Here is a 24,825-nt window from a genome sequence, read left to right on the forward strand (position 1 = left end):
CCAGGCTTCAGTGAGGTTCTATGAAGACATCACTTCAAATATAAAAAATACTATAAGAGAACAGACAATGCACTCAGCTTAAACATTTTTGACACCTACTTTCAGATCTGCTGATGTCTTTCTTTCTTTTTTGGATTTTTTGAAAAAGACTGCACTCCATACATCTTGACAAAAGACAAAGACAACATTTTAAATCCGCTAAATAATAACAACCCTACACCACGCCCGTACGGTGCATTTTGAATAGCAAGATAACCATGGTTTAACATTATTACCTGTTTCCCACATTATATAAATTGTAAATATGTACTGTTGCTCTTGATTGCCTCATACACAGTCACTACAAAATACTTAAACAAACATCCAGTCGTTGGTTTGTTTACATATTTAAGATATGCTATGTTGCAAGGATGAATTATGTTTCTTACAGTCCCTGGTTGTAATATTTCATATTACAAAATTACAAGTTCATGCCTCTTCTTCCAACAGTAAACCTCAACCATGGGGGACAGCGACATGGCCACTTATGGCGCGGCTGCCATTTACCTCCGTAAGCCTGAGAAGGAGAGGCTTGAGGCCCAAACCATGCCCTTTGATGCAAAGTCAGCTTGTTTTGTAGTTGACAAGGAGGAGTTGTACCTGAAGGCTACAATCAAGAGTAGAGCTGATGGCAAGGTCACTGTTGTAACGCTTATAGAAAAAAAGGTATGTTAGCAAGGCTCTTAGTTAAGAAAAGTATTTCCATTAAACAGAAAGTTTGTTGCCTTTATCTCTTTATATTGTCCATTTGTTTTAGGAAGTTACCGTTAAGGAGGACGAGATCTTCCCCCTGAATCCTCCCAAGTATGACAAGATTGAGGACATGGCCATGATGACCCACCTCAATGAAGCCTCTGTCCTGTTTAACCTCAAAGAGTGTTACGCAGCATGGATGATCTACGTAAGCTTTATGATTTATCACAGATAAAAAAAAAACTATGTTAAAAAAAGAGCTGTGAAACCAATCCCCTTTATTTCCCCATTCTAGACCTACTCTGGACTTTTCTGTGCCACTGTGAACCCCTACAAGTGGCTCCCTGTGTATGACCAAGCAGTGGTGGAGGCCTACAGAGGCAAGAAGCGTATGGAGGCCCCACCCCACATTTTCTCTGTCTCTGACAATGCTTATCAGTTCATGCTCCAAGGTAAGCATTTAAATTTAAAAGCCACTAAATAATAAGGTTGAATTACATATTTGTTCATGAACTTATTAAAAAAAATCGATTTATCTAAAATTGCATTTGTCCCACAGACAAAGAGAACCAGTCTGTTCTGATTACGTAAGTGTCAATGCATGACTTAAAACTTTGCATTATCTAATATGTTACCTTGTGGCACACACAATTCTTACCTGAAAAATGTCAATATCTTATGTTTAATGTAGCGGAGAATCTGGTGCTGGCAAGACTGTGAACACCAAACGTGTCATCCAATACTTTGCAACAATTGCAGTCAGTGGTGGAAAAAAGGTGCCAGAGCCTGGAAAGATGCAGGTAAGGCCCCTTACCATTTATGTGCTAATTATCATAAAGCAACACAAACATTAACTTCATAACAAGATATTCCTTGAATGTTTCTTCCACTTGCAGGGCTCTCTTGAAGACCAGATTATTGCTGCTAACCCACTGTTGGAGGCTTATGGTAATGCCAAGACTGTGAGGAATGACAACTCTTCCCGTTTTGTAAGTTAACTTCTTATTTAAACTCTGGCCTCAGTTCTGTGGTTATTATTTAGATAAAATTACAAAGGATATAATTTTGTCTGAAACAGGGAAAATTCATCAGAATTCACTTTGCCACAACTGGAAAACTGGCTAAAGCTGATATTGAGACTTGTAAGTATAATTATCCTGTTTATATAAAAGTTTTACATTATTGCTGCCTTCATTTTTTTAAGTTAAAATATATTCTTCCCCACCTAAATATACCTGCTGGAAAAGTCTAGAGTGTCATTCCAGCTTCCTGATGAGAGAGGCTACCACGTCTTCTTCCAGATGATGACCAACCACAAGCCTGAGATTATTGGTGGGGTTATTATTTTCAATCAACAATCAAAAAACTTTGTAATTATTAATTTGCAACAACAAATTATTGTTCCCCCCCTCTACAGAAATGGCCCTGCTCACAAGCAACCCCTATGACTTCCCCATGTGCAGTCAGGGTCATATCACTGTGGCCAGCATTAATGACAAAGAAGAGTTGGATGCCACAGATGTGAGATATCCATGAGTCTTTCTTCTGGACAATGAATACAATGAGAATGATATTCTTAAAAACACTAACGATTAAAAATAATGATGCGCTTTAACTTCATTTATGCTTGTAATTGCAGGATGCCATTGACATCCTGGGTTTCACTGGAGAGGAGAAAGTCACCATTTGGAAACTGACTGGTGCTGTGCTCCATCATGGCAATATGAAATTCAAGCAGAAGCAGCGTGAGGAGCAGGCTGAGCCTGATGGCACTGAGGGTAGGTTTAAAAACTCTACTGAACTTGGGTCAGTTCTAGTGATAACTACTAGGTAGTCTTATTCATTGAAGTAATGTAATTAAAAGATAGATCAGTATGTATATTATATTAACTTCAAGTTGTATTTTTCCTCTGATTATAGTTATTAATATATTATATTTATTTCCCACAACAGAAGCCTGAAAATATATCTAAAATGTCATTCATTAGATTTATTTTGTGGCCTCTCGAATTAGGTTATGAATGACTTTCAGGGGTAAAATATTGATATAAATAACTCACTTAAACACTCACTCCAGTCTTTGTTGTTTTAAGATGCTGACAAATGCGCTTACCTTCTGGGCATCAATTCTGCTGATATGTTGAAGGCTCTCTGCTACCCAAGGGTGAAAGTCGGAACAGAGTATGTCACTAAGGGTCAGACTGTGCCACAGGTATTTCACATACAAGGTTGACTAAAGACCACAAGGATTTTGACATTTTTTGACAAGAATTTTACTTCTGGTATTTCCTTTTTCAGGGTTCACACCCTTTAAAATTGCCAACATTTCAAAACTTTTCAAGGACCTTTAATCAAATCTCCTTGAATCTTCACAAGATAAAAAATAAACAAACTGATATACTTTACAGCACAGATTGGGCCTTAACTTTGAAAGAAAAGTAAATACTATCCTTTTCCATTACTTTTCTATTACACAGGCTATGTTAATTCAAGTAGAGACTACATCAGGCACAACACAACCATTATCCATGGAAGAGTACAAAAACTAAATTAATTTCATTAGACCTACATTCAACAAAATAATGATTTGACTTGTCCAGAACTTTCAGTGACTTAACTGACTTTCCTAGCCCTGGAAAATGGGATTTTAAAACTCCATGACTTTCATGACAGTGGAAACCCTGCCTTTTCTCATCATAGTAAGTAAGTAGTAACTCTTACATATTGTTTTAGGTCAACAACTCAGTGTCAGCCTTGTCCAAGTCTATCTATGAGAGGATGTTCTTGTGGATGGTCATTCGTATCAATGAGATGCTGGACACTAAGAAGTCAAGTAACTTCTACATTGGTGTGCTGGACATTGCTGGATTTGAGATTTTCGATGTGAGGACAAAATTATAAGATTCTCCACTAACATTATTTGTTTCTAGTGACTTAAGAGTGCCACTCTCAAATAATGTTTGAATATGTATCCAACACAGTACAACAGCATGGAGCAGCTGTGTATCAACTTCACCAATGAAAAACTGCAACAGTTCTTCAACCACACCATGTTTGTCCTGGAACAAGAGGAGTACAAGAAAGAGGGCATTGTTTGGGCGTTCATTGACTTTGGCATGGACTTGGCTGCCTGCATTGAGCTGATTGAAAGGGTCAGTTTCAAACAATCCAAATAGCACAGTGTTAGATTTGTATAGTTTCATGATGTTCACTTTTATAACTAAGCAATCCTATTTTTCAACAGCCCATGGGTATCTTTGCCATCCTTGAAGAGGAGTGCATTGTCCCCAAGGCCTCTGACACCACTTTCAAGGACAAGCTGTATGCCCAGCATCTTGGTAAGACCGCAGCCTTTGCGAAGCCCAAGCCTGGCAAAGGCAAACTTGAAGCTCACTTTTCCATGGCACACTATGCCGGAGTCGTGGACTACAATGTTACTGGATGGTTGGACAAGAACAAGGATCCACTGAACGACACTGTTGTGCAGCTGTACCAGAAGTCAGCAGTCAAACTTTTGCCTGTCCTGTACCCACCTCCTGTTGAGGGTAATAACCTGTTCAAGTCAAAAGGCTAATACACAAACAGATATTATATTAGATTTTATGCATATAACTCAATTATCCGATTCATTATTTGTATGTCAACAGAGACTGGTGGTGCTAAGAAGGGTGGTAAGAAGAAGGGTGGCTCCATGCAGACTGTGTCCTCACAGTTCAGGGTATGTGTTTCAATATCAAGAAGAAAATGATCAATCAATCAATAATTGTCCCAGCACAATTAACTTTATGATTAAAATTGTATACATTCTTGCCTCAACAGGAGAACTTGGGTAAACTGATGACCAACCTGAGGGCCACCCATCCTCACTTTGTGCGTTGTCTGATTCCAAATGAAATAAAGAAACCAGGTAAAGGGCCCTTTCTTGAATGAATTAAGACATGTCCATTATTCAACACCTTGTATTTGCTTGAACATTTTACATCCCTGTATTTTCACAGGTTATATGCAAAACTTCCTGGTCATCCACCAGCTCAGGTGTAATGGTGTACTAGAAGGTATCAGAATCTGTAGAAAGGGTTTCCCAAGCAGAATCATGTATGCTGACTTCAAGCAGAGGTAAACATACAACAATATACAACAATAACTTATAATACACACTTCAGATATGTATTATATTGGTTAAATAATGTTTTTCTTATTATTGACAACAGATACAAAGTACTGAATGCCAGTGTTATTCCTGAGGGTCAGTTCATTGATAACAAAAAGGCTGCTGAGAAGCTCTTAGGATCCATCGATGTTGATCACGATGAGTACAAGTTTGGACACACTAAGGTGGAGAATGTTTCTATCTTATATCTGTTATTATGGATAAATATTGAATTATATACAGTGTGTCCTTTTCTGCTTTCAACTCATGACAACTCATAATTTTTTGTTCTTCTCTTTTAGGTGTTCTTCAAAGCTGGTCTGCTTGGTACCCTTGAGGAGATGCGAGATGAGAAACTGGTTTCCCTGGTCACAATGACTCAGGCTCTTTGCCGTGCATACCTGATGAGGAGGGAGTTTGTCGCGATGATGGAAAGGAGGTAATGTGTGATGTATTTGGTGGAATCACGCACAAAATGATCTGCCATGAAACATAGCATTGCAGGTTTATTAATTGTAACACAATAGGTTGTGTTGAATAAATTGCCAACCTCTTATGAATTAAAGTACAAACATACAAAACAGAGATAATATCCATCAACACAGATGGATATAGAAAGACTGGACTAATCACTGTCAGTGTTTGACAGAATCCCTCTGATCTATTCAGTAAGCTTCAACACGGTTTAATCAAACCATCTTCTTTTGCAGAGATGCAATCTTCACTATCCAGATGAATATCCGCTCATTCATTAATGTGAAGCACTGGCCATGGATGAAGGTGTACTACAAGATCAAGCCTCTGCTTCAGAGTGCTGAAACTGAGAAGGAGCTGGTTGCCCTGAAGGAGGAACATGCGAAACTCAAAGAGACGTTTGCAAAGGTTGATGCCAGGAAGAAGGAGCTTGAGGAGAAGATGGTGGCTATTGTGCAAGAGAGGAATGACCTGCATCTGCAAATGTCATCTGTAAGTGTATCATTGCAATATTCAAATCACTAACCTGTCTAAGAATTATGTTTTCAATCAATTTCATCCTTTCATCTTGTATTTACTGTAGAGCGAAGAGACTATCAACGATGCTGAGGAGAGGTGTGAGGGTCTGATCAAGAGCAAGATCCAGCTTGAGGCCAAACTCAAGGAGACAACCGAGAGACTGGAGGATGAAGAGGAAATCAATGCTGAGCTGACTGCCAAGAAGAGGAAACTGGAGGATGAGTGCTCTGAGCTCAAGAAGGACATTGATGATCTGGAGCTGACCTTGGCCAAAGTGGAGAAGGAGAAACATGCCACTGAGAACAAGGTTTATATTCTTAAAAAAAAAAAATAATGTTTTATTTTCAAGAAGTCTTTGTGAGCTTTACTGTTATACTTATTGATATAAAACTTTCTATGTGTAGGTCAAGAACTTGACAGAGGAGATGGCCTCTCAGGATGAGGCCATTGGTAAGCTTACAAAAGAGAAGAAAGCCCTCCAAGAGGCCCATCAGCAGACTCTTGATGATCTCCAGGCAGAGGAAGACAAAGTCAACACTCTGACCAAGGCCAAGACTAAGCTTGAACAGCAAGTGGATGATGTGAGTTAAGGGCCTGTGTGTGTAAAGAAATGCACATATATCATTGTGCTTCTTAATTACTTTATGCATTGTATCTGCAGCTTGAGGGTTCCCTGGAGCAAGAAAAGAAGCTCCGCATGGACCTTGAGAGAGCCAAGAGAAAGCTTGAGGGTGACCTGAAACTGTCCCAGGAGAGTGTCATGGATCTGGAGAATGACAAGCAGCAGTCTGATGAGAAGATGAAGAAGTAATGTAGAATTAAATTAGTAACTAATGATTCATGCAAACATGTACTCCTTTTTTAAGCCCTTTTTTAGTATTAGCAGCCGTTAACAACTATTTTAATTCACAACTATACAGGAAGGACTTTGAAACAAGCCAGCTCCTTAGCAAGATTGAGGATGAACAATCATTGGGTGCTCAGCTCCAGAAAAAAATCAAGGAGCTTCAGGTTTGTTTCGCATCTTCAGTACCGAATAGTGTTTACTATCATCTGCCTGTTCTTTCTTAGTATCACTTATTTCTTTTTAACAACCAATAGGCCCGCATTGAAGAATTGGAAGAAGAGATTGAGGCTGAGCGTGCAGCTCGTGCTAAGGTTGAGAAGCAGAGAGCTGATCTCTCCAGGGAACTTGAGGAGATCAGTGAGAGGCTTGAGGAGGCTGGTGGTGCCACTGCTGCTCAAATTGAGATGAACAAGAAGCGTGAGGCTGAGTTCCAGAAGCTGCGTCGTGACCTTGAAGAGTCCACTCTGCAGCATGAAGCCACTGCTGCAGCTATCCGTAAGAAGCAGGCTGATAGCGTGGCCGAGCTGGGAGAGCAGATCGACAACCTCCAGCGTGTCAAGCAGAAGCTTGAGAAGGAGAAGAGTGAATACAAGATGGAGATTGATGATCTTTCGAGCAATATGGAGGCAGTCGCTAAAGCTAAGGTTTGTGACATGTAAACCTAAATACTCTAGCTTACTCTAACTATAAATAAAATCATACTGCAAACAATGATAGAAAACGTACATATTCTTGTACGTTTTGTATTAAATGTTGTCAAGTAAAAAACATTTATGACTTTTGGGTTGCTTATTCATTTTACTTTCAAAAACAGGGAAATCTTGAGAAGATGTGCCGTACCCTTGAGGACCAATTCAGTGAAATCAAGGCCAAGAGTGATGAGGCTGCGCGCCAGGTCAACGACCTCAGTTCTCAGAGAGCAAGACTTCAGACTGAAACTGGTGAACTCGGCCGCCAGGTTGAGGAGAAAGATGCTCTTGTGTCTCAGCTGAGTAGAAGCAAACAGGCTTTCACTCAGCAAATTGAGGAGCTAAAGAGGCTAAATGAGGAGGAAGTCAAGGTACTGATACCCATGAATGACATGAAGAAATTGGAGTACATATCCCACATTCTGTGAAGCCCTAAATGAACACCATTCATTTTTCACAAACAGGCCAAGAATGCCCTGGCCCACGGTGTTCAGTCTGCACGCCACGACTGCGACCTTCTGAGGGAGCAGTTTGAGGAGGAGCAGGAGGCAAAGGCTGAGCTACAGCGTGGCATGTCCAAGGCCAACAGCGAGGTTGCTCAGTGGAGGACCAAGTATGAAACTGATGCAGTCCAGCGCACTGAAGAGCTTGAGGAGTCCAAGTATGTACCAAACAGGCAAAGAAACACATAAAATGTGGATATTGTCAGACGGGAATCGAACCCGGGTCGCTGGCGTCGTGAACCAGCGAGCTACGGAGTGAGCTAATACACGGATCCAATTGCAGTGAACAGTCAAAGTACTTGATTTATTAAACAACAAAAATCCAACGCACAGGAGACAAACGAGAAAGTTCAAACAGTTCCAAAAGCACAGAAGAAAACTCCAGAATGCAAAAAGAAGCAGCGCAGAAACGGCAGTTCAAAAATCCCAAAAAGGTACAACGTTCAAAAACGGCAGTCCATAAATCCCAAGAGAAACAGGTGGTCAAAAACAGCAGTCAAAAAATCCCAAGAGATACAGGTGGTCAAAACGGCAGTCAATAAATCCAAAGGATACAGAAAATCAGAACGGCAGAGAAAATCCACAGGCAAAAATACAAAAGGTACACGAGGCAAAAAGTACGGCAGAGAAAATCCACAGGCAAAAATACAAATTGGTACACGAGGCAAAAAGTACGGCAGAGAACCGCAAACCGAGAACAGAGAACAGAGAACCAATTACTCACTTGACTGGAGACTCCAAACAACGCAGAAAAGAACAAGTGAAAAAAGCCCACTACTTATACCCCGCTTAACAAGCACCAACACAGAACAGGTGAGAACAGAAAATGAGAATCAGGTGGGCAACAGGTACACAAAGAAAACAATCTCCACTAGATGGCGCCAAAGTCATAGAATCTGTCACCGAGCGTGACAGTACCCCCCTCCTTAGGGGCGTCTCCTGACGCCCCCTTGGGGATCCGGATGCTTCTGATGGAAGTCTCTGATGAGGGATTTGTCAAAAATGTTCCGTGCTGGAACCCATGAGCGTTCCTCCGCATTGTAGCCCTCCCAGTCCACCAGGTACTGAATCCCGCGTCCCACCCGGCGGGAGTCCAGCAACCGGCGAACAGTGAAGGCGGGTTGCCCGCCCACGATGCGAGGAGTAGGGGGGGACCTGGAAGCCGGAGCCAGGGGTGAGGACAGGAGGGGTCGTAACAGGGAGACATGGAATGAGGGGTGAATCCTCAGGGAGCGGGGGAGTTGGAGCTGGTAGGTCACCGGGTTGATCTTTCGGACGACCCTGAATGGACCGATGAACCTGGGGGCCAGCTTGCGAGACTCCACTCGCAAGGGGATGTCCCGTGCGGACAGCCACACCCTCTGCCCAGGACGGAACGATGGAGCAGGTCTCCGGCGCCGATTAGCCTGGGAACGGTTGGTCTCCGCCGTGCGCAGGAGGACCTGCCGGGTCCTCCTCCAGGTCCGCCTACACCTCTGCATATAACGTTGGACCGACGGCACCCCAACGTCCTCCTCCTGATCAGAAAATAGAGGAGGTTGGAAGCCAAACTGGCACTGAAAGGGAGAGAGGTTAGTGGCAGATGACTGGAGGGTGTTGTGCGCGTATTCCGCCCAAGGCAGCCATGTGCTCCAGGAGGAAGCATTGTCTGCCACCAGTGTCCTCAGAGTGGACTCGAGCTCCTGGTTCAGCCTCTCCGTCTGCCCGTTGGACTGGGGATGGAAACCAGAGGAGAGACTGGCCGTTGCCCCGATGACCTTACAGAAAGACCGCCACACCCTGGAGGCGAACTGGGGACCCCGGTCGGAGACTATATCCTGAGGAAGGCCAAAAACTCTGAACACATTATTAAAAATCAGTTTAGCAGTTTCAAGGGCAGATGGCAGTTTAGGAAGCGCAAGAAAACGACAGGCCTTTGAGAACCGGTCGACGATAACTAAAATTACAGAGTTACCGTCTGACACCGGAAGACCGGTCACAAAGTCCATAGAAATGTGAGACCATGGGCGGTGTGGGATAGGGAGCGGATGCAGCAACCCCTGAGGTCGCTGGTGGGGGTTCTTGCTCCGTGTGCAGACGGGACAGGACCCAACGAAGGACGCCACATCTTTCGCCATGCCAGGCCACCAGAAGCGTCTCCTAAGGAACTCCAGCGTTCGTTGGGCCCCAGGGTGGGCCGTGATGTGCGAGGCATGGCCCCACTGGAGCACCTGGGAGCGCACGGCTCGGGGAACGAAGAGGAGTCCGGGTCTTTCTGGTCCCGTGTTGGGCTCGTCCTGCTGCGCCCTTCGCACCTTGGCCTCGATTCCCCAGCGGATGGACGCCAAAATCCTGGAAGCAGGGATGACTGACCTCTCCTCCCGATCCTGGCCTGCCGGGGAGAATTGCCGGGACAAGGCATCGGGCTTGAGGTTTTTTGACCCAGGGCGGTAGGAGAGGGTGAAGTCAAAGCGACAAAAAAAAAGGGACCACCGAGCCTGGCGTGGATTGAGACGCTTTGCCACCTGGAGATATTCCAGGTTCCGGTGGTCGGTCCACACCAAGAACGGATGTTGAGCACCCTCCAGCCAGTGCCTCCATTCCTCAAGCGCCATCTTAACGGCCAACAACTCCCGATCGCCGACATCGTATCGGGACTCCGCAGGACTCAGTCGATGGGAGAAGAAGGCACAGGGGTGGATCTTGCTGTCCGGGGCCCGCTGGGAAAGGATAGCCCCCACCCCCACCTCCGAGGCATCCACCTCAACAATGAAGGGCAGGGCTGGGTCGGGAAGGACGAGGATGGGCGCGGATGAGAAGCGGGTCTTGAGTTCGCGGAACGCCTTGTCCGCCCTAGAACTCCAAACAAAGGGACCCCTGCTCTTCTTGGTGAGAGCGGATATAGGCTCCGCCACTGTGCTGAAACCCCGGATAAACTTCCTGTAAAAGTTAGCGAACCCCAAGAACTGCTGGACCCCCTTGATAGAGCTAGGAGGTTCCCATTCCCTCACAGCTTTAGTTTTCCCTGGGTCCATTTCTATCTGGGCCTCTCGGAGGATGTAACCCAGAAAGGCCACCTCAGACTTATGGAACTCACATTTTTGGGGTTTTACAAAAAGGTGGTTCTGGAGAAGCCTCTGGAGCACCTGTCGAACGTGCAGGCGGTGTTCCTGCAAAGAGCTAGAAAAGATTAAAATATCATCCAGATAGACAAAAACAAAACGGTTAATCATGTCGCGGAGACAGTCATTAATAAGGGCCTGGAAGACAGCTGGAGCATTAGTGAGACCGAATGGTAAGACCTGGTATTCGTAGTGGCCTGATGGTGTATTGAAGGCCGTCTTCCATTCGTCCCCCTTCCGGATGCGAATCAGGTGGTAGGCATTACGCAAATCCAGCTTAGTGAAGATGGTCGCCCCTGCCAGTAGGTCGAATGCCGAAGACATCAGAGGAAGAGGGTAGCGGTTTCGGACGGTGATCTTGTTCAAGGCCCTATAGTCAATGCAGGGCCTCAGGGACCCGTCCTTCTTCCCCACGAAGAAGAAGCCTGCTCCAGCAGGGGATGTGGAGGGGCGAATGAAGCCAGAGGCCAGCGCATCCCGGATGTAGTCGTCCATGGCCTTCCGTTCTGGGCGGGAAAGAGAAAAAATTCGCCCACGGGGCGGGCTGGTGCCCGGATGCAGCTCGATCGAGCAATCGTAGGACCGGTGGGGGGGAAGGGTAGCAGCTCGGCTCTTGCTGAAAACCTCCTGTAGGTCCAGATACTCTGCGGGAACCTGAGATAGTTCAGAGGGGTCGGGAGGGTGGGGAGGCAGAAAAAGAGGGTCCACGAAAAGGCAGGTGGCATGACAGGTAGGACCCCACCCTAGGATGTGGCCAGTCACCCAGTCGACATGGGGGTTATGGCGGTTCAGCCAGGGGTAACCTAAAATAACAGAAACCTCAGGGGAACAGATTAGGTTCAAGTCAATCTCCTCACGATGATTACCTAACTGTAATCTCACCTGAGAAGTCACCCGGGTCACACTGCCACTCCCCAGAGCTCGTCCGTCAAGGCCTGTGATGGCCAGAGCCTTATCAAGGACGACCAGGGGAATCTTGAGCCTCCGTGCTAGGCCTTCGTCAATAAAATTGCCAGCCGCTCCAGAGTCCAACAGAGCCAGGCAAGAATAGTCTGTCTCCCCCCAGGAGATGGAAACTGGGAGGTATACTGCCTGATCGGGGAGCTGGGAGGATAAGGTAGCGCCCGTCACAACCCTCCCCTGGTCGGACGGACATGGCCTTTTCCCTGAAGCTCGGGGCAGGAAGAGCGGCGGTGACCTAGCTCACCGCAGTACAAGCAGCGCCCCTCACGCAGTCGCCGCTCTCTCTCCATGGTTGACAGTCGTGATGCTCCTATCTGCATGGGTTCAGGATCGTCCTGGACCGGAGAACGCCAAGGGCCTCCCTCTGGTGTCTTCTGGACGAAGCCCTGACACCTGCGGCGCTCCCTCATCCGAGTGTCCAACCGGATGGCGTGGGCGATCAGTGGCTCGAGATCGGTGGGGCAGCCCACAGAGGCTAGCCCGTCTTTCAGGGAGTCCGAAAGCCCGTAATGGAAAGCAGTAACCAGGGCATGCTCATTCCAATCACTCTCCTTGGCGAGAGTGCGGAATGCGATGGCGTAATCTGCAACACTCCGCTTGTCCTGGCGAATGGTCATAAGGAGCCTTGCTGCATCCTGGCCAACAGCCTTCTGGTCAAAGACCAGTAGCATCTCCTCCTGGAATGCTGCGAAAGTACGGCATTCGGGACCCTGTTTGTCCCAGACAGCTGTGGCCCATTCCAGAGCCCTGCCAGAGAGAGTGGTAATCACAAATGCAATGCGAGACTTGTCTGTGGGAAAGGTTAAGGGGCGGAGATCAAAGTTCAATCTGCATTGTGTAAAAAATCCTCTGCACCCACCTGGATCGCCATTGTAGTACTGGGGAGTGGACAGCCGAGGCTCTGGGCTTGCATGGGAAGGAGGAGCGGTGTACCCAGGTGCTGGTTGCTGTTGCCATGTTGCCCCAGCCTGAACCAGTTGTTGCAACCTCTGCTCATGGCGAGCTAAATCCTCCCGCTGGAGCTCAAGATCCCTTTGCTGGCGACTTAAACGCTCACCTTGTTGCACCAACGCCTGCTCATGTTGCTCCACGCGTGCTTGAGCGCGAAGGAACAACTCCTTCATGTTCTCCATCTGTTCGGAAACCGCTGGATCCATAATGTCTGCGTTGTTCTGTCAGACGGGAATCGAACCCGGGTCGCTGGCGTCGTGAACCAGCGAGCTACGGAGTGAGCTAATACACGGATCCAATTGCGGTGAACAGTCAAAGTACTTGATTTATTAAACAACAAAAATCCAACGCACAGGAGACAAACGAGAAAGTTCAAACAGTTCCAAAAGCACAGAAGAAAACTCCAGAATGCAAAAAGAAGCAGCGCAGAAACGGCAGTTCAAAAATCCCAAAAAGGTACAAAGTTCAAAAACGGCAGTCCATAAATCCCAAGAGAAACAGGTGGTCAAAAACAGCAGTCAAAAAATCCCAAGAGATACAGGTGGTCAAAACGGCAGTCAATAAATCCAAAGGATACAGAAAATCAGAACGGCAGAGAAAATCCACAGGCAAAAATACAAAAGGTACACGAGGCAAAAAGTACGGCAGAGAAAATCCACAGGCAAAAATACAATTGGTACACGAGGCAAAAAGTACGGCAGAGAACCGCAAACCGAGAACAGAGAACAGAGAACCAATTACTCACTTGACTGGAGACTCCTAACAACGCAGAAAAGAACAAGTGAAAAAAGCCCACTACTTATACCCCGCTTAACAAGCACCAACACAGAACAGGTGAGAACAGAAAATGAGAATCAGGTGGGCAACAGGTACACAAAGAAAACAATCTCCACTAGATGGCGCCAAAGTCATAGAATCTGTCACCGAGCGTGACAGATATGGGTTGTTATGTTGTCTACTAAAAACCTGACGACGTCCTCTAACTTAAATCGATTGCATTGTCAGGAAAAAGCTTGCCCAGCGTCTACAGGAGGCTGAGGAACAAATTGAGGCTACCAACTCCAAGTGTGCTTCTCTGGATAAAACCAAGCAGAGACTCCAGGGTGAGGTTGAGGACCTCATGGTGGATGTGGAGAGAGCCAATGGTCTGGCTGCCAACCTTGACAAGAAGCAGAGAAACTTTGACAAGGTTACACCTCTATCTGGAATTTGTTTGATGTTGTAGGACCAACTAGGACTCATATTACATAATATGGACGTATGGATTTTTGGTAGCAGTGTCTCATACGTGAAATTAACCCAAGACCCAAACTGTTTTTCAAAGGTCTTGGCAGAATGGAAGCAGAAATATGAGGAGGGTCAGGCAGAGCTGGAGGGTGCGCAGAAAGAGGCTCGCTCTCTCAGCACTGAGATGTTCAAGATGAAGAACTCCTATGAGGAGGCTCTTGACCGTCTGGAGACTCTTAAGAGGGAGAACAAGAATCTCCAACGTAAGTCAAGATGGCCTTAAAATACTTCAAAATCAAAGCTTGTTAAAAGAAGCTAAAAACGTTTTATCATGGAATACTAATCAGTAGAAGATTGGCAGATGCCGACTTTGTGTTAAGGGTTTTAAATGTCTTGTTGCAGAGGAGATCTCTGACCTGACTGAGCAGCTTGGTGAGACTGGAAAGAGCATTCATGAGCTGGAGAAGACCAAGAAGACTGTTGAGACTGAGAAGGCTGAGATCCAGACTGCCCTGGAAGAGGCTGAGGTACAAGTTCAAAATCCAACAGGATGGAGTGGAGAGATTCAATAGAACATCTTAGTAAATTAAGCAATTGATCCTATCTTAAAAGTCTAGGTTTTACTCTCAATTTAAAAATAGGGAACTCTTGAGCATGAGGAGTCCAAGATTCTCCGTGTCCAGCTTGAGCTGAACCAGGTCAAGGGTGAGGTTGACCGGAAGCTTGCAGAGAAGGATGAGGAGATGGAGCAGATTAAGGCGAAGGCCACACTAAGCCGATTTTCATTCTTTCCGGAACGTATTCGGGTTTAGTCAATCGCTGCCAGACAAAGCTGTGCTGCGCTGTTCTACGGCCACACACACCCATTGAAACTGGTGAATATGCTGTAGTACATATGCAAGGCCTGTTGGTGGCGCTGTGAAGGGTGCTACCGGAAACGGAGAAGAAGACTCCCCAGCTGCCCCAGCTTCCTCTTCCCGTCCGTGAGTTCGCGTACAAACTCAAGCGCGCAGTCAGGAGCCGTTAGAAGGAGAAGACGACGACGACAACGACAACGAAAACGAAAACGAAGCTAATAACGAAATACAAGATGTCGAAGACAAAGGCAAAGACCGATTTCTTCATATGGACCGACGACGAGGTTGAGCTCCTTTTGCAAGTGAGTCTGGACTACAAGACTCGTAGGCTACAGGAGGGTGTCGACTGGGAGACGTGCAGGACCAAATACGAGGACATAACTCGCCTGTTTGTCGAGCTATACCCCAAGGAGTCTTCTTCCCAGAAGGATTTTCCTCACCCCGCGAACCCGATAGCCAAAGTACAGGTCATATCGAAGCTCAAAAATATAAAACGGAACTACAGGAACGTGGATGCTGGACGTCGAAGTGGGAATGGGCGAGTGGTGCACCTGTACTTTGAGCTATGCGGGAATCTGTGGGGTGGCTCGCCTGCTACGAGCTCTATCGAGGCCGGAATCGAGACGGGTGACCTGGAGGGCATCGACGAACTCGAGGAGTCTTCAATTGAGGCACCTGACGCACCGGACTCTGACGGAGCCATCCCAGATGCGGTGGTTATGAAGAAGCGCAGGGATTTGCTGCAGGTAAGCTCGAGATATTTTGCTACCTATATTCTTTGTCGCTTACCGTTTGATAACGCATACAGTTTTGAATCCGATTGTTACTTTATATGGTGATTTAGTGCTCAATTTGTACCGTAGCTTTGGACTTAAACGCTTGTGTTATAATGTGATTTGTTCTGTTTAATCCAAGGCGAAGCTGAACAGCCACAGAGGGGATAGGCTGAAGAGAAAGCTACCTGCTGATCAAGACGATCTGAACATTAACCCATTTAAGCCGGGAAAGCATTACCGCTGTTCTACCATTAAAGCCGGGAGCGCTGTTGCGTCATTCTACCTTTAAGGCCGGGAAAGCGTTTGTGTCGTTTTCTCTGTATAAGGGGGGTTTTTGCCCAAAGTGTCGGCCTCTGGGCCAATGAAATGCATCAGAATAGACATGTGATAGTGCCTCAAATGTTTTGCCATTAGTAGTTTAAAAAAAAAATCGTTGGCTTTCTCGCTTTGCTAAGTAACGTCTCCTCCGCGACAGCCAGGATTATAGCTCAAAGTAAATTAGGCAAGGAGTGAGTTGTGAGTACTGGTAGTTACAGAATATGGTTATCTGTAGTTGTTAACGATTGTTACTTGCTTAAATGTAGGTTTACTCGAGGTAAATGAAAGGGAATATGGTATCATAGAGGGCTATATTAACACTAAGCTAGCTTGCTATGTTGGTAAAACTTTCTCCAGTGAGCGAGTGTGAACGAGCTAATTATATCGACAACTCTCTATTCTTTGCATTACTATATATTCTAGTATTTCAAAACAATAATCAGTCCCTATAGAATGTTGTTTATAATCAGTTAATGCTACTGAATCCTCGTTTGACTTTATTATAGTGAATGCTTTGGTTGCCTTCCATTTCAGCCCAGCATACAGTATTTATCAGTTGATAAATAAGATGTACTTGAAATTTGTTTTGTTTTTTATTTGAATTATTCCTGTTTTTTCCCTTTTAATGGAATATTTGACACTAAACTAGTTCATCTGTATCTCAGTGATAGTATCCAAATGAGCATAAAAATATCACTGGTATGTAAAAACTACATGGACAACAAAATAGTTATAATTGTTGATCAAAATCTTATTCCCTTCTGCTCATAATACAACAAGTAAACAACTCAGAGGTTGACACTGTCAGGTCCATTCTCCATCCATAGTGTCCAAATGAGCATTAAATATCCCTGGTATGTAAAAACTACACGGACAGCAAAATAGATGTTAATCGTATTCCCTTCTGCTCATAATAAAACAAGTAAACAACTCAAAAGTTAAAACTTTCCCTATAAGAATTATATATTTATAATTATATAGTTATATACTTTATTTCACTTTGTTATATACTTTGTCATATAGCTTATTACATTTTTTCCTACTGTTTTGTGCTGATCCTGCACTTTTACATATTTTGTTTACTTTTGAGAAGGTGTAGGTAAATATTGTAAATATTTGTAAATACAAATTCAACTTCTCATGAAAGCCACAGGTGTAAGCTCTCAAATACTTTTTGAATTGTGTTCCTATCTGTTACAGGGGCTGAGAAATCAGTAATGTAGTAGGCGTTGACACAATTGCTGAATTTCTAGAAAAACTTCAGGTTTTGGGGGCTTTTCTGAAATCGCCTATAGGTTTTACAGGCATTTTTTCCAGGCGCTTTAGGCCTAAATGGGTTAAGAAACGGATGTTGGAGTTGATGGAAGACACCAACAGACAGAACGTGGACAACTCAGCACAATTCAGAGAAAGTGTTTCGGAGATAACGAGCGCTATAAAGGATGGCTTCTCTCTGATGAGGGAATTATTCCTTCAGCCCGCCAATAACCCACACCCCTACCCCCACAGCAGTGGGTATGGACACGGACAGTTCTATGGGCACCCACCTGTTAACATGCCCTCCACACTGCACACGAGCACACCGGTTGTGAGGCACACACCTAGGCCCCAAACCGCACACGCACAGCACATGACACCCCAATATCCACCAAGACATGACCCCACACAATCCTACTCTTTCAGACGGGCACTGATGCAGGAGGATGCAGAGTAATGCGCTTTGCCTTGTTGCACTGACTGTGCTGTACAATTGCATTTGTCTGTAATTATTGTATATAGTTAATACTTTTGTGTGATGTTTTTATGCTTGTTTTTTTTTTATCACCACTTCTCTATCCCAAAGACAGTTGGTATTTTATTGCATGTGCACTTTTAATTAAAAAAAAAGTAATGGAAGCTGTTGCAGCCGTTTGTTTATTTGAAATGAGTTCTCCTACCCTCCATCATGTGGCAGTCAGTGAGATTGTCTTGCCATGTCCCAATGCAAATTGTTCACACAGTCTCCCTATGCAGGTTAAATTGAGGTGGATTGCATATATCAGACCATAACTTAACACCTCAAATAGGCACACATAGTATGAATAGCACTAGGCCAGAGACAAAGCGTCTTTGAGTATTTAGAAAAGCACTATAGAAAATTGAATTATTATTATTTAGGAGCGAAGACTGATGGCTTGGTTGAGATCCATCAGACACGGTGATGTTTTGTCTTGAGCCAGGGCTATCAGGCTGATTGTTGGATGGTTATTGCATTGTGAAGGAGGCTGCAAGACAATCACCATGTATTGGTCCCAATGCAGGTTGTTCATCTACCCACAGTCTCCCTATTCAGGTTTAATTGAGGTGGCTTGCATATACCAGACTATAACTTAACACCTCAAATAGGCACACATATAGTATGAATAGCACCAGGCCAGAGACAAAAGCCTAGGAGCGAAGACTGATGGCTTGGTTGAGATCCATCAGACACGGTGATGTTTTGTCTTGAGCCAGGGCTATCAGGCTGATTGTTGGATGGTTATTGCATTGTGAAGGAGGCTGCAAGACAATCACCATGTATTGGTCCCAATGCAGGTTGTTCATCTACCCACAGTCTCCCTATTCAGGTTAAATTGAGGTGGCGTGCATATACCAGACTATAACTTAACACCTCAAATAGGCACACATATAGTATGAATAGCACCAGGCCAGAGACAAAAGCCTAGGAGTGAAGACTGATGGCTTGGTTGAGATCCATCAGACACGATTATGTTTTGTCTTGGAGCTAGAACTATCAGGCTGATTCATGGATGGTTATTGCATTGTGAAGGGGGCTGCAAGACTGTCACCTTGTATTGGTCCCACAGTCTCCCTAATTCTGCCTTCTTCCATTATTTTACTTGCACTTACTCACAGTTCTGCATATTGTTTTCTTAAGTAAAATATAGTATTTATTGTTACACTAGGTCTCTATTGCTTGTAGCTTGAATGTTCTCTCCTTTGTACGTCGCTGTGGACAAAGGTTGTCTGATAAATTACTAAATGACTTAATGTAAATGTATTGACCCTACAGCAATAGTGCAAAACTAAGCAGGTGTATGTGGCAGAGGGCATTCAATGTGTGTTAAGTTTAATGCTTGGTTTTCATACATCTCCTCTGCCCTAAGGACAGTCATTCTGATATTGCATTTGTACAGTCAATATAGAAAGAAGATAAAACTAGAAGCTGTTGCAGTCATTTGTTTATTTTCAATTGATACATTTCACACATGTTAAAAATGGCACAAGCATTGAAAACAAGACACTCAAGGGTCCAGGTACTTTGTGACTACTCTCCTCACTCTCTTACCCTCCAACTCATTACTGTCAGTGAGAAAGTTATTGCTCTGTGAAGGAGGCTGCAGGTCACTTTGTATTGTTTGCAGCACAGATTGTTCAGGCACAGACTCCTTACTGACCTCACAGAAATTGTGCAACACAAAGCAGGCGTAAATTACATGGGGGAGTTCATTCAGGTGGAGGTCCATAGGCCTTTTCAGTGCAGCAAATCTGGCCTTGAGGCGTCCAAAAGCACACTCTATGACCATGCGTGCTCTACACAAAGACAGCCCAAAGTACTGTTCTTGTGGTGTGGAACCACCGTTTGAGTACTCCTTCATGAGGTAAGGCAACAGAGGGTAGGCTGGGTCCCCAAGAAGAAAAATTGGAATTGCTTCCTCATCGTCCACAATTTGCTTTTTTAGGGTAGGGATCCTGCCAGTCTTTAAATCCAAGTTAATCTTTGAATTGGCAAAAACCCTTGCGTCGTGCACACTGCCAGGCCACTTTATCACGACTTCCATGAATCTGTATTTGTAGTCACAGGTGGCCTGTACATTAAATGAATATCTACCTTTCCTGTTGAGGTAGTCTGTGGAGTTGGAGGATGGCTGCTTGATGTCGATGTGGGTACCATCGACTGCTCCGAAGCACTGTGGCATTCCATGAGCACGGTGAAAGTTCAGAACAAGATCCTCAGCCTCGGGCTCCGTAAAAGGTAGCTTAATATATTTTGGACCTAGGTGGATAGTAATCGCCTTGCACGTCTCCTTGACAATGACGGACACCGACTGACGAGAGATGCCGAATGCGTTAGCAGTCTTCCGTAGTCTTCCCATATCGCTTAGGTAATACAGTGTTACCGCAACCCTTTTAAGCGTTTCAATCGCTGTCCTCATCTGGGTTGTTTTCCTTTCAATATGCGGGCGAAGTTCTTCGCTTAGTGCGACGACGGATGCTCTGGACATGCGGAAGTTCTCCCTCCATTCATCGTCCACGACAACGCCATCAACAAAGTTGTCCCACCAGGTGCTAGTTCTCCCGGGTCTCACCCAAAACCTTCTTCTGGTTGCCCTTCTGGTTACTCTCCGCGGTTGGTCTAACATTTCCAAACGCTGAATGTTGTTGGCCACGATCTGTCGTACATCTCTACAGTAATTGAAGAAGCGAAAACTGTGATGCACTAAGCCTAGTAGGTTGATTAGCTGCTGCAGCAGCAGGAACACAGCTCTGGAGTCCGCCATCGTTGTGATTGTGGAGTGACAGCGGGGTTAATAAGAGTTCAAGCTGAGGTCGGAAGGCGGGGCGGGGGCTTCGAGCGTTCACGTGGGATAATTACGTCATCAGATTCGCGGATTCAAACCCGATTTGCGGCCAGACAGGCCCTGATAGCAGGGAAGATTGCAACCTTCCCACTCTGGAGAGGGGATTCTAACCTTGATGGAAAGCAACGCTCCAAATGGCAGATTTATCTGGCCGGGAGGCCAGTTTGTCAAGTTATTTTCCGCAAAAGTATGAAAATCCGCTTAGTGTGGCCTGCCTCTAAGAGGAATAGCCAGAGGGTGACTGACTCCATGCAGAGCACCCTGGACTCTGAGGTCAGGAGCAGGAATGATGCCATGAGAATCAAGAAGAAGATGGAGGGAGACCTTAATGAGATGGAGATTCAGCTGAGCCACGCCAACCGCCAGGCTGCTGAGTCCCAGAAACAACTGAGGACAGTCCAGGGTCAGCTCAAGGTGAGTAGCATAAATATTCAGTGTTTTGATATTACAGTGCTCACACAAATGAAGTATAGCGAACACCACACATTTCTCTGTCAACCAGGATGCTCAACTGCACCTTGATGATGCTGTCAGAGGACAGGAAGAAATGAAGGAGCAGGCTGCCATGGTGGAGCGCAGGAACGGCCTGATGGTGGCTGAGATCGAGGAGCTGAGAGCTGCCCTGGAGCAGACAGAGAGAGGCCGCAAAGTGGCTGAGCAGGAGCTGGTAGATGCCAGTGAGCGTGTTGGCCTCCTGCATTCCCAGGTAGAGAATAAAAAAGGTTGTTTAAACCGATGCATTAAACAAACAGTTCCAGCATTAAAAATAAAACTGAGGTTGTTTATTTCTCCACACTAGAACACAAGTCTGCTGAACACCAAGAAGAAGCTTGAGGTTGACTTCCTTCAGGTCCAAGGTGAAGTTGATGACATCGTCCAGGAGGCAAGAAATGCTGAGGACAAGGCCAAGAAAGCCATCACTGATGTAAGTTTGTTTTTTCTGAAACAGAGCATTATATTTAAAAGTACTTTTACTTCTATCATTTAAAAATACACTATTCCATCATGTAGGCTGCCATGATGGCAGAGGAGCTGAAGAAGGAGCAGGACACCAGTTCTCATCTGGAGAGGATGAAGAAGAACCTGGAAGTCACTGTCAAGGATCTGCAGCACCGCCTGGATGAGGCTGAAAATCTGGCCATGAAGGGTGGCAAGAAACAGCTCCAGAAACTGGAGTCCAGGGTAGGAAACAAAATATGACTCTGAATAAATATGTCATAACAAAACAGGGGTCATGTCTGAAATGGAAATATTTTTCGTGTTAAGGTTCGTGAACTGGAAGGTGAGGTTGAGGCTGAACAGAGACGTGGTGTTGATGCTGTCAAGGGAGTCCGCAAATACGAGAGGAGGGTGAAGGAGCTCACCTACCAGGTAAGAAAGCGCTCCTCTTTATCTAGAGCTGCATGCAAAATCTAAGAGGGGAGGACATTTCTTGCCAAACGATTTTCTCTTTAGACTGAGGAGGACAAGAAGAATGTCACCAGACTGCAGGATCTGGTTGACAAGCTGCAGCTGAAGGTAAAGGCCTACAAGAGGCAGGCTGAGGAAGCTGTGAGTATTTTTCTGCCTTTGCTATACAGGAAAATATATGCTACATTTGCTACTTCACATTGACTCTTGTTTTGTTTTTCTGTATTAATTGCACTCAATTTCATATACAACAGGAAGAACAGGCCAATACTCACTTGTCCAAGTGCAGGAAGGTTCAGAATGAGCTGGAGGAGGCTGAGGAGCGTGCTGACATTGCAGAGTCCCAGGTCAACAAGCTCAAGACCAAGAGCCGCGATGCCGGAAAGGTAGGATAATGTTTTCTTAACAAACATTACAATTATTTCACCAATAAACTTTGAAAATGGAAGTGACATTGATTTTTATTTGTGATCTTGTTAATTCATTTCCTTTTTTCTTTTTTAAAGGGCAAGGAGGCTGCAGAGTAAAACTTCTAAATCCATGTCACTGTTATCTGGATTAAAAATCCTGGTTAATGTGATTATTCCAACAATGCATAATGCCTAATAAATAATTACATATCTGAATAGGAATCTGAATGTTTGTCTTTTTTCATAAGTTCATTCATATACTTCAGTCAGGGGGCTCATTTTTCTATGACTTTATAAAAGACTGTAGTTTTTTCTATAGAAAGCTGCCTCTATCTCACCTGGCCGTCATTGTTCAAGATTAAACCTGGATCATGACTGACAAATCCATGACTGTGTCTTCCAATATATAGTAGAAAATACATTTTCATCACTTCTATGAGACTACTTTAGCTGTTGAACTTCATCAGAATTATGACACTGTACTAGACAATGCATGCATCTCTTTACTGGTAAACAGTCTCCAAATCAGAGAAGGTCTGCTCAAGTCTAACTGTCAAGGAAATAACCTTTAACCTAGGACTGTTTTCTTTACCTCAGAATTGAGACGCACACACCCAAGAATATTATTAAATACAGACATTTACTCTGGGCCCCAGAGGAGGACTTGCATGAATGTCTTCAAGCAAGGCACTGACCTCTCCTACAAAATGTCTGCTCTTTATTGAAATTAATATTCACATATTCACATATTCAAGTTTAAAATGAAACCCCTCCCAGGTCCTTTGTTCCTTCAATTTCTCTCCAGTAGGGAATTTTTCGTTTTCTCTGTACCAGGCACTAAGGCAATAAATTAGGCTACTATAAACATTCATGACATCTCTAAGTTAACATCCACAGTGGGCCTCTTTCTCATGCCAGGCACAGACTTCTTTTTCAAGAAGAACACAGACAAAGAAATAAGACATGCTTACAATTATGAGACTTATAATAGTAACCCATCTCCTGATAATTCCTATATAGAATATTTCTTTCACACCAACCTTAAGATCATATTATGCATACTGAACTAGAAGGGCTTCATCCTAAACTGCATGTCTAGCACAGGGATCACATATGAGGGATTTCAACAAATGTAATTTAAAATGCGCAGTTCTGATATTGTACCATCTCCTGGCTATGTTTTTGTTTGGCTCTGCCATCTCATTGGGTTCTCTCCAAACCACATGGCTAACTTAGATTTGATAATGTCATCAACAGTTTTAATATCCAACTAATTGTATTGAACTATTATGCAGTTCTGTCTTCAAAGATAAGACAGGCACCTTTTCACCATCAAAAATTCAGTGACTAAAAGCAGGTCTTTAGTAGCCTGACGATGTCATACTCATAATTCTAGTCAGAATATGAGTCTGAGACCGGACAATTGGGCTGTGATTATGGGGCGTGTTTCAACGAACCAGGAAAGAAAATTCCTCTTCGCTGAATTGGATACCTAGAACCAATCAGCGCAACGTAGTATTACCATCTGACAGATTAAACTTTTACCTGCTCCCGTAGGAAGGACGGCAAAAACATCTTTTCAATCGACAAATGCCTTGATCACGTTTCTCTGTTCCTCTTTCAAAATGAATGCGCTGTCAATATCTGCTGAGATATGCCTGCTCACGTTACTTAATTAGCACTCAAGGCTAGAAGCTACCATTAGTTTCGATGATTTTTTTGGCCAACGCGTTAGCATAACCGATCAATAATGGTCTAGAGTGCTTTAGTTAGGACCTAAAATCCTCGGCAACACTCGTTTTGCGTATACACAACTAACCGAGTCAATGTAGACATAAAAAAGTCGTGTAGATAGCTTAAATCATATAAAATATGTCCCACTAAGCTCCCGAGACGGCGCCATCTTTGTTCGATGTATATTCCGGTATCTTCTATCTATATCTGTCCATCAACGTATAAAGCCCGCCCTTACAATTTGATTGGTTTAGATTGCGTTTCAACCTTTTTGAAACGTTAAATCTCTCCCAACTAACTCGATTCCAGACTGAATCTCCCAGACCAAAAATTTTGTGGGCGGAGTTCAGGCTGGTATCCAGGCTAGGTCTTTAGATCTATCACTCCTTACTTTGCTCAATGTGATACACATTGCATTCCAGTGGCCCTGGTTCAATCCCTGACTGGGGCCTGACAAGCCAGCACATCCCAGGTTAGGAAATGCTCTCTACATGGCTCTGGGACGGTTTAATACTAAGCACATCTTTTCTGGCATAGAGAAA

At 44.5% G+C, this 24,825-nt stretch overlaps 1 protein-coding gene across 1 annotated transcript; it reads left to right on the top strand.

Annotated features, from left to right (window-relative positions):
• Window positions 1-494: 494 nt before the first annotated feature.
• Window positions 495-22,666, top strand: LOC308367845 (myosin heavy chain, fast skeletal muscle-like; the record flags this gene model as incomplete). The annotated part of the gene is made up of 39 exons (XM_080841830.1): window positions 495-705; window positions 797-940; window positions 1,028-1,184; window positions 1,292-1,319; window positions 1,424-1,532; window positions 1,629-1,721; window positions 1,811-1,873; window positions 1,965-2,064; window positions 2,150-2,253; window positions 2,372-2,510; window positions 2,826-2,944; window positions 3,466-3,615; window positions 3,714-3,884; window positions 3,977-4,277; window positions 4,380-4,450; window positions 4,552-4,639; window positions 4,731-4,848; window positions 4,944-5,067; window positions 5,185-5,321; window positions 5,593-5,848; window positions 5,940-6,182; window positions 6,280-6,456; window positions 6,537-6,682; window positions 6,796-6,886; window positions 6,977-7,366; window positions 7,537-7,782; window positions 7,876-8,072; window positions 13,935-14,118; window positions 14,254-14,419; window positions 14,559-14,683; window positions 14,798-14,914; window positions 20,952-21,143; window positions 21,232-21,435; window positions 21,529-21,654; window positions 21,741-21,911; window positions 21,996-22,100; window positions 22,185-22,280; window positions 22,394-22,525; window positions 22,646-22,666. The coding sequence occupies exons 1-39, from the start codon at window positions 502-504 to the stop codon at window positions 22,664-22,666; spliced, it is 5,805 nt and encodes a 1,934-aa protein (XP_080697956.1). The 5' UTR covers window positions 495-501.
• Window positions 22,667-24,825: the final 2,159 nt, after the last annotated feature.

The sequence above is a fragment of the Sprattus sprattus genome (assembly GCF_963457725.1).
Source record: "Sprattus sprattus genome assembly, chromosome: 7".
In the NCBI taxonomy this organism is placed as follows: Eukaryota; Metazoa; Chordata; class Actinopteri; order Clupeiformes; family Clupeidae; genus Sprattus; species Sprattus sprattus.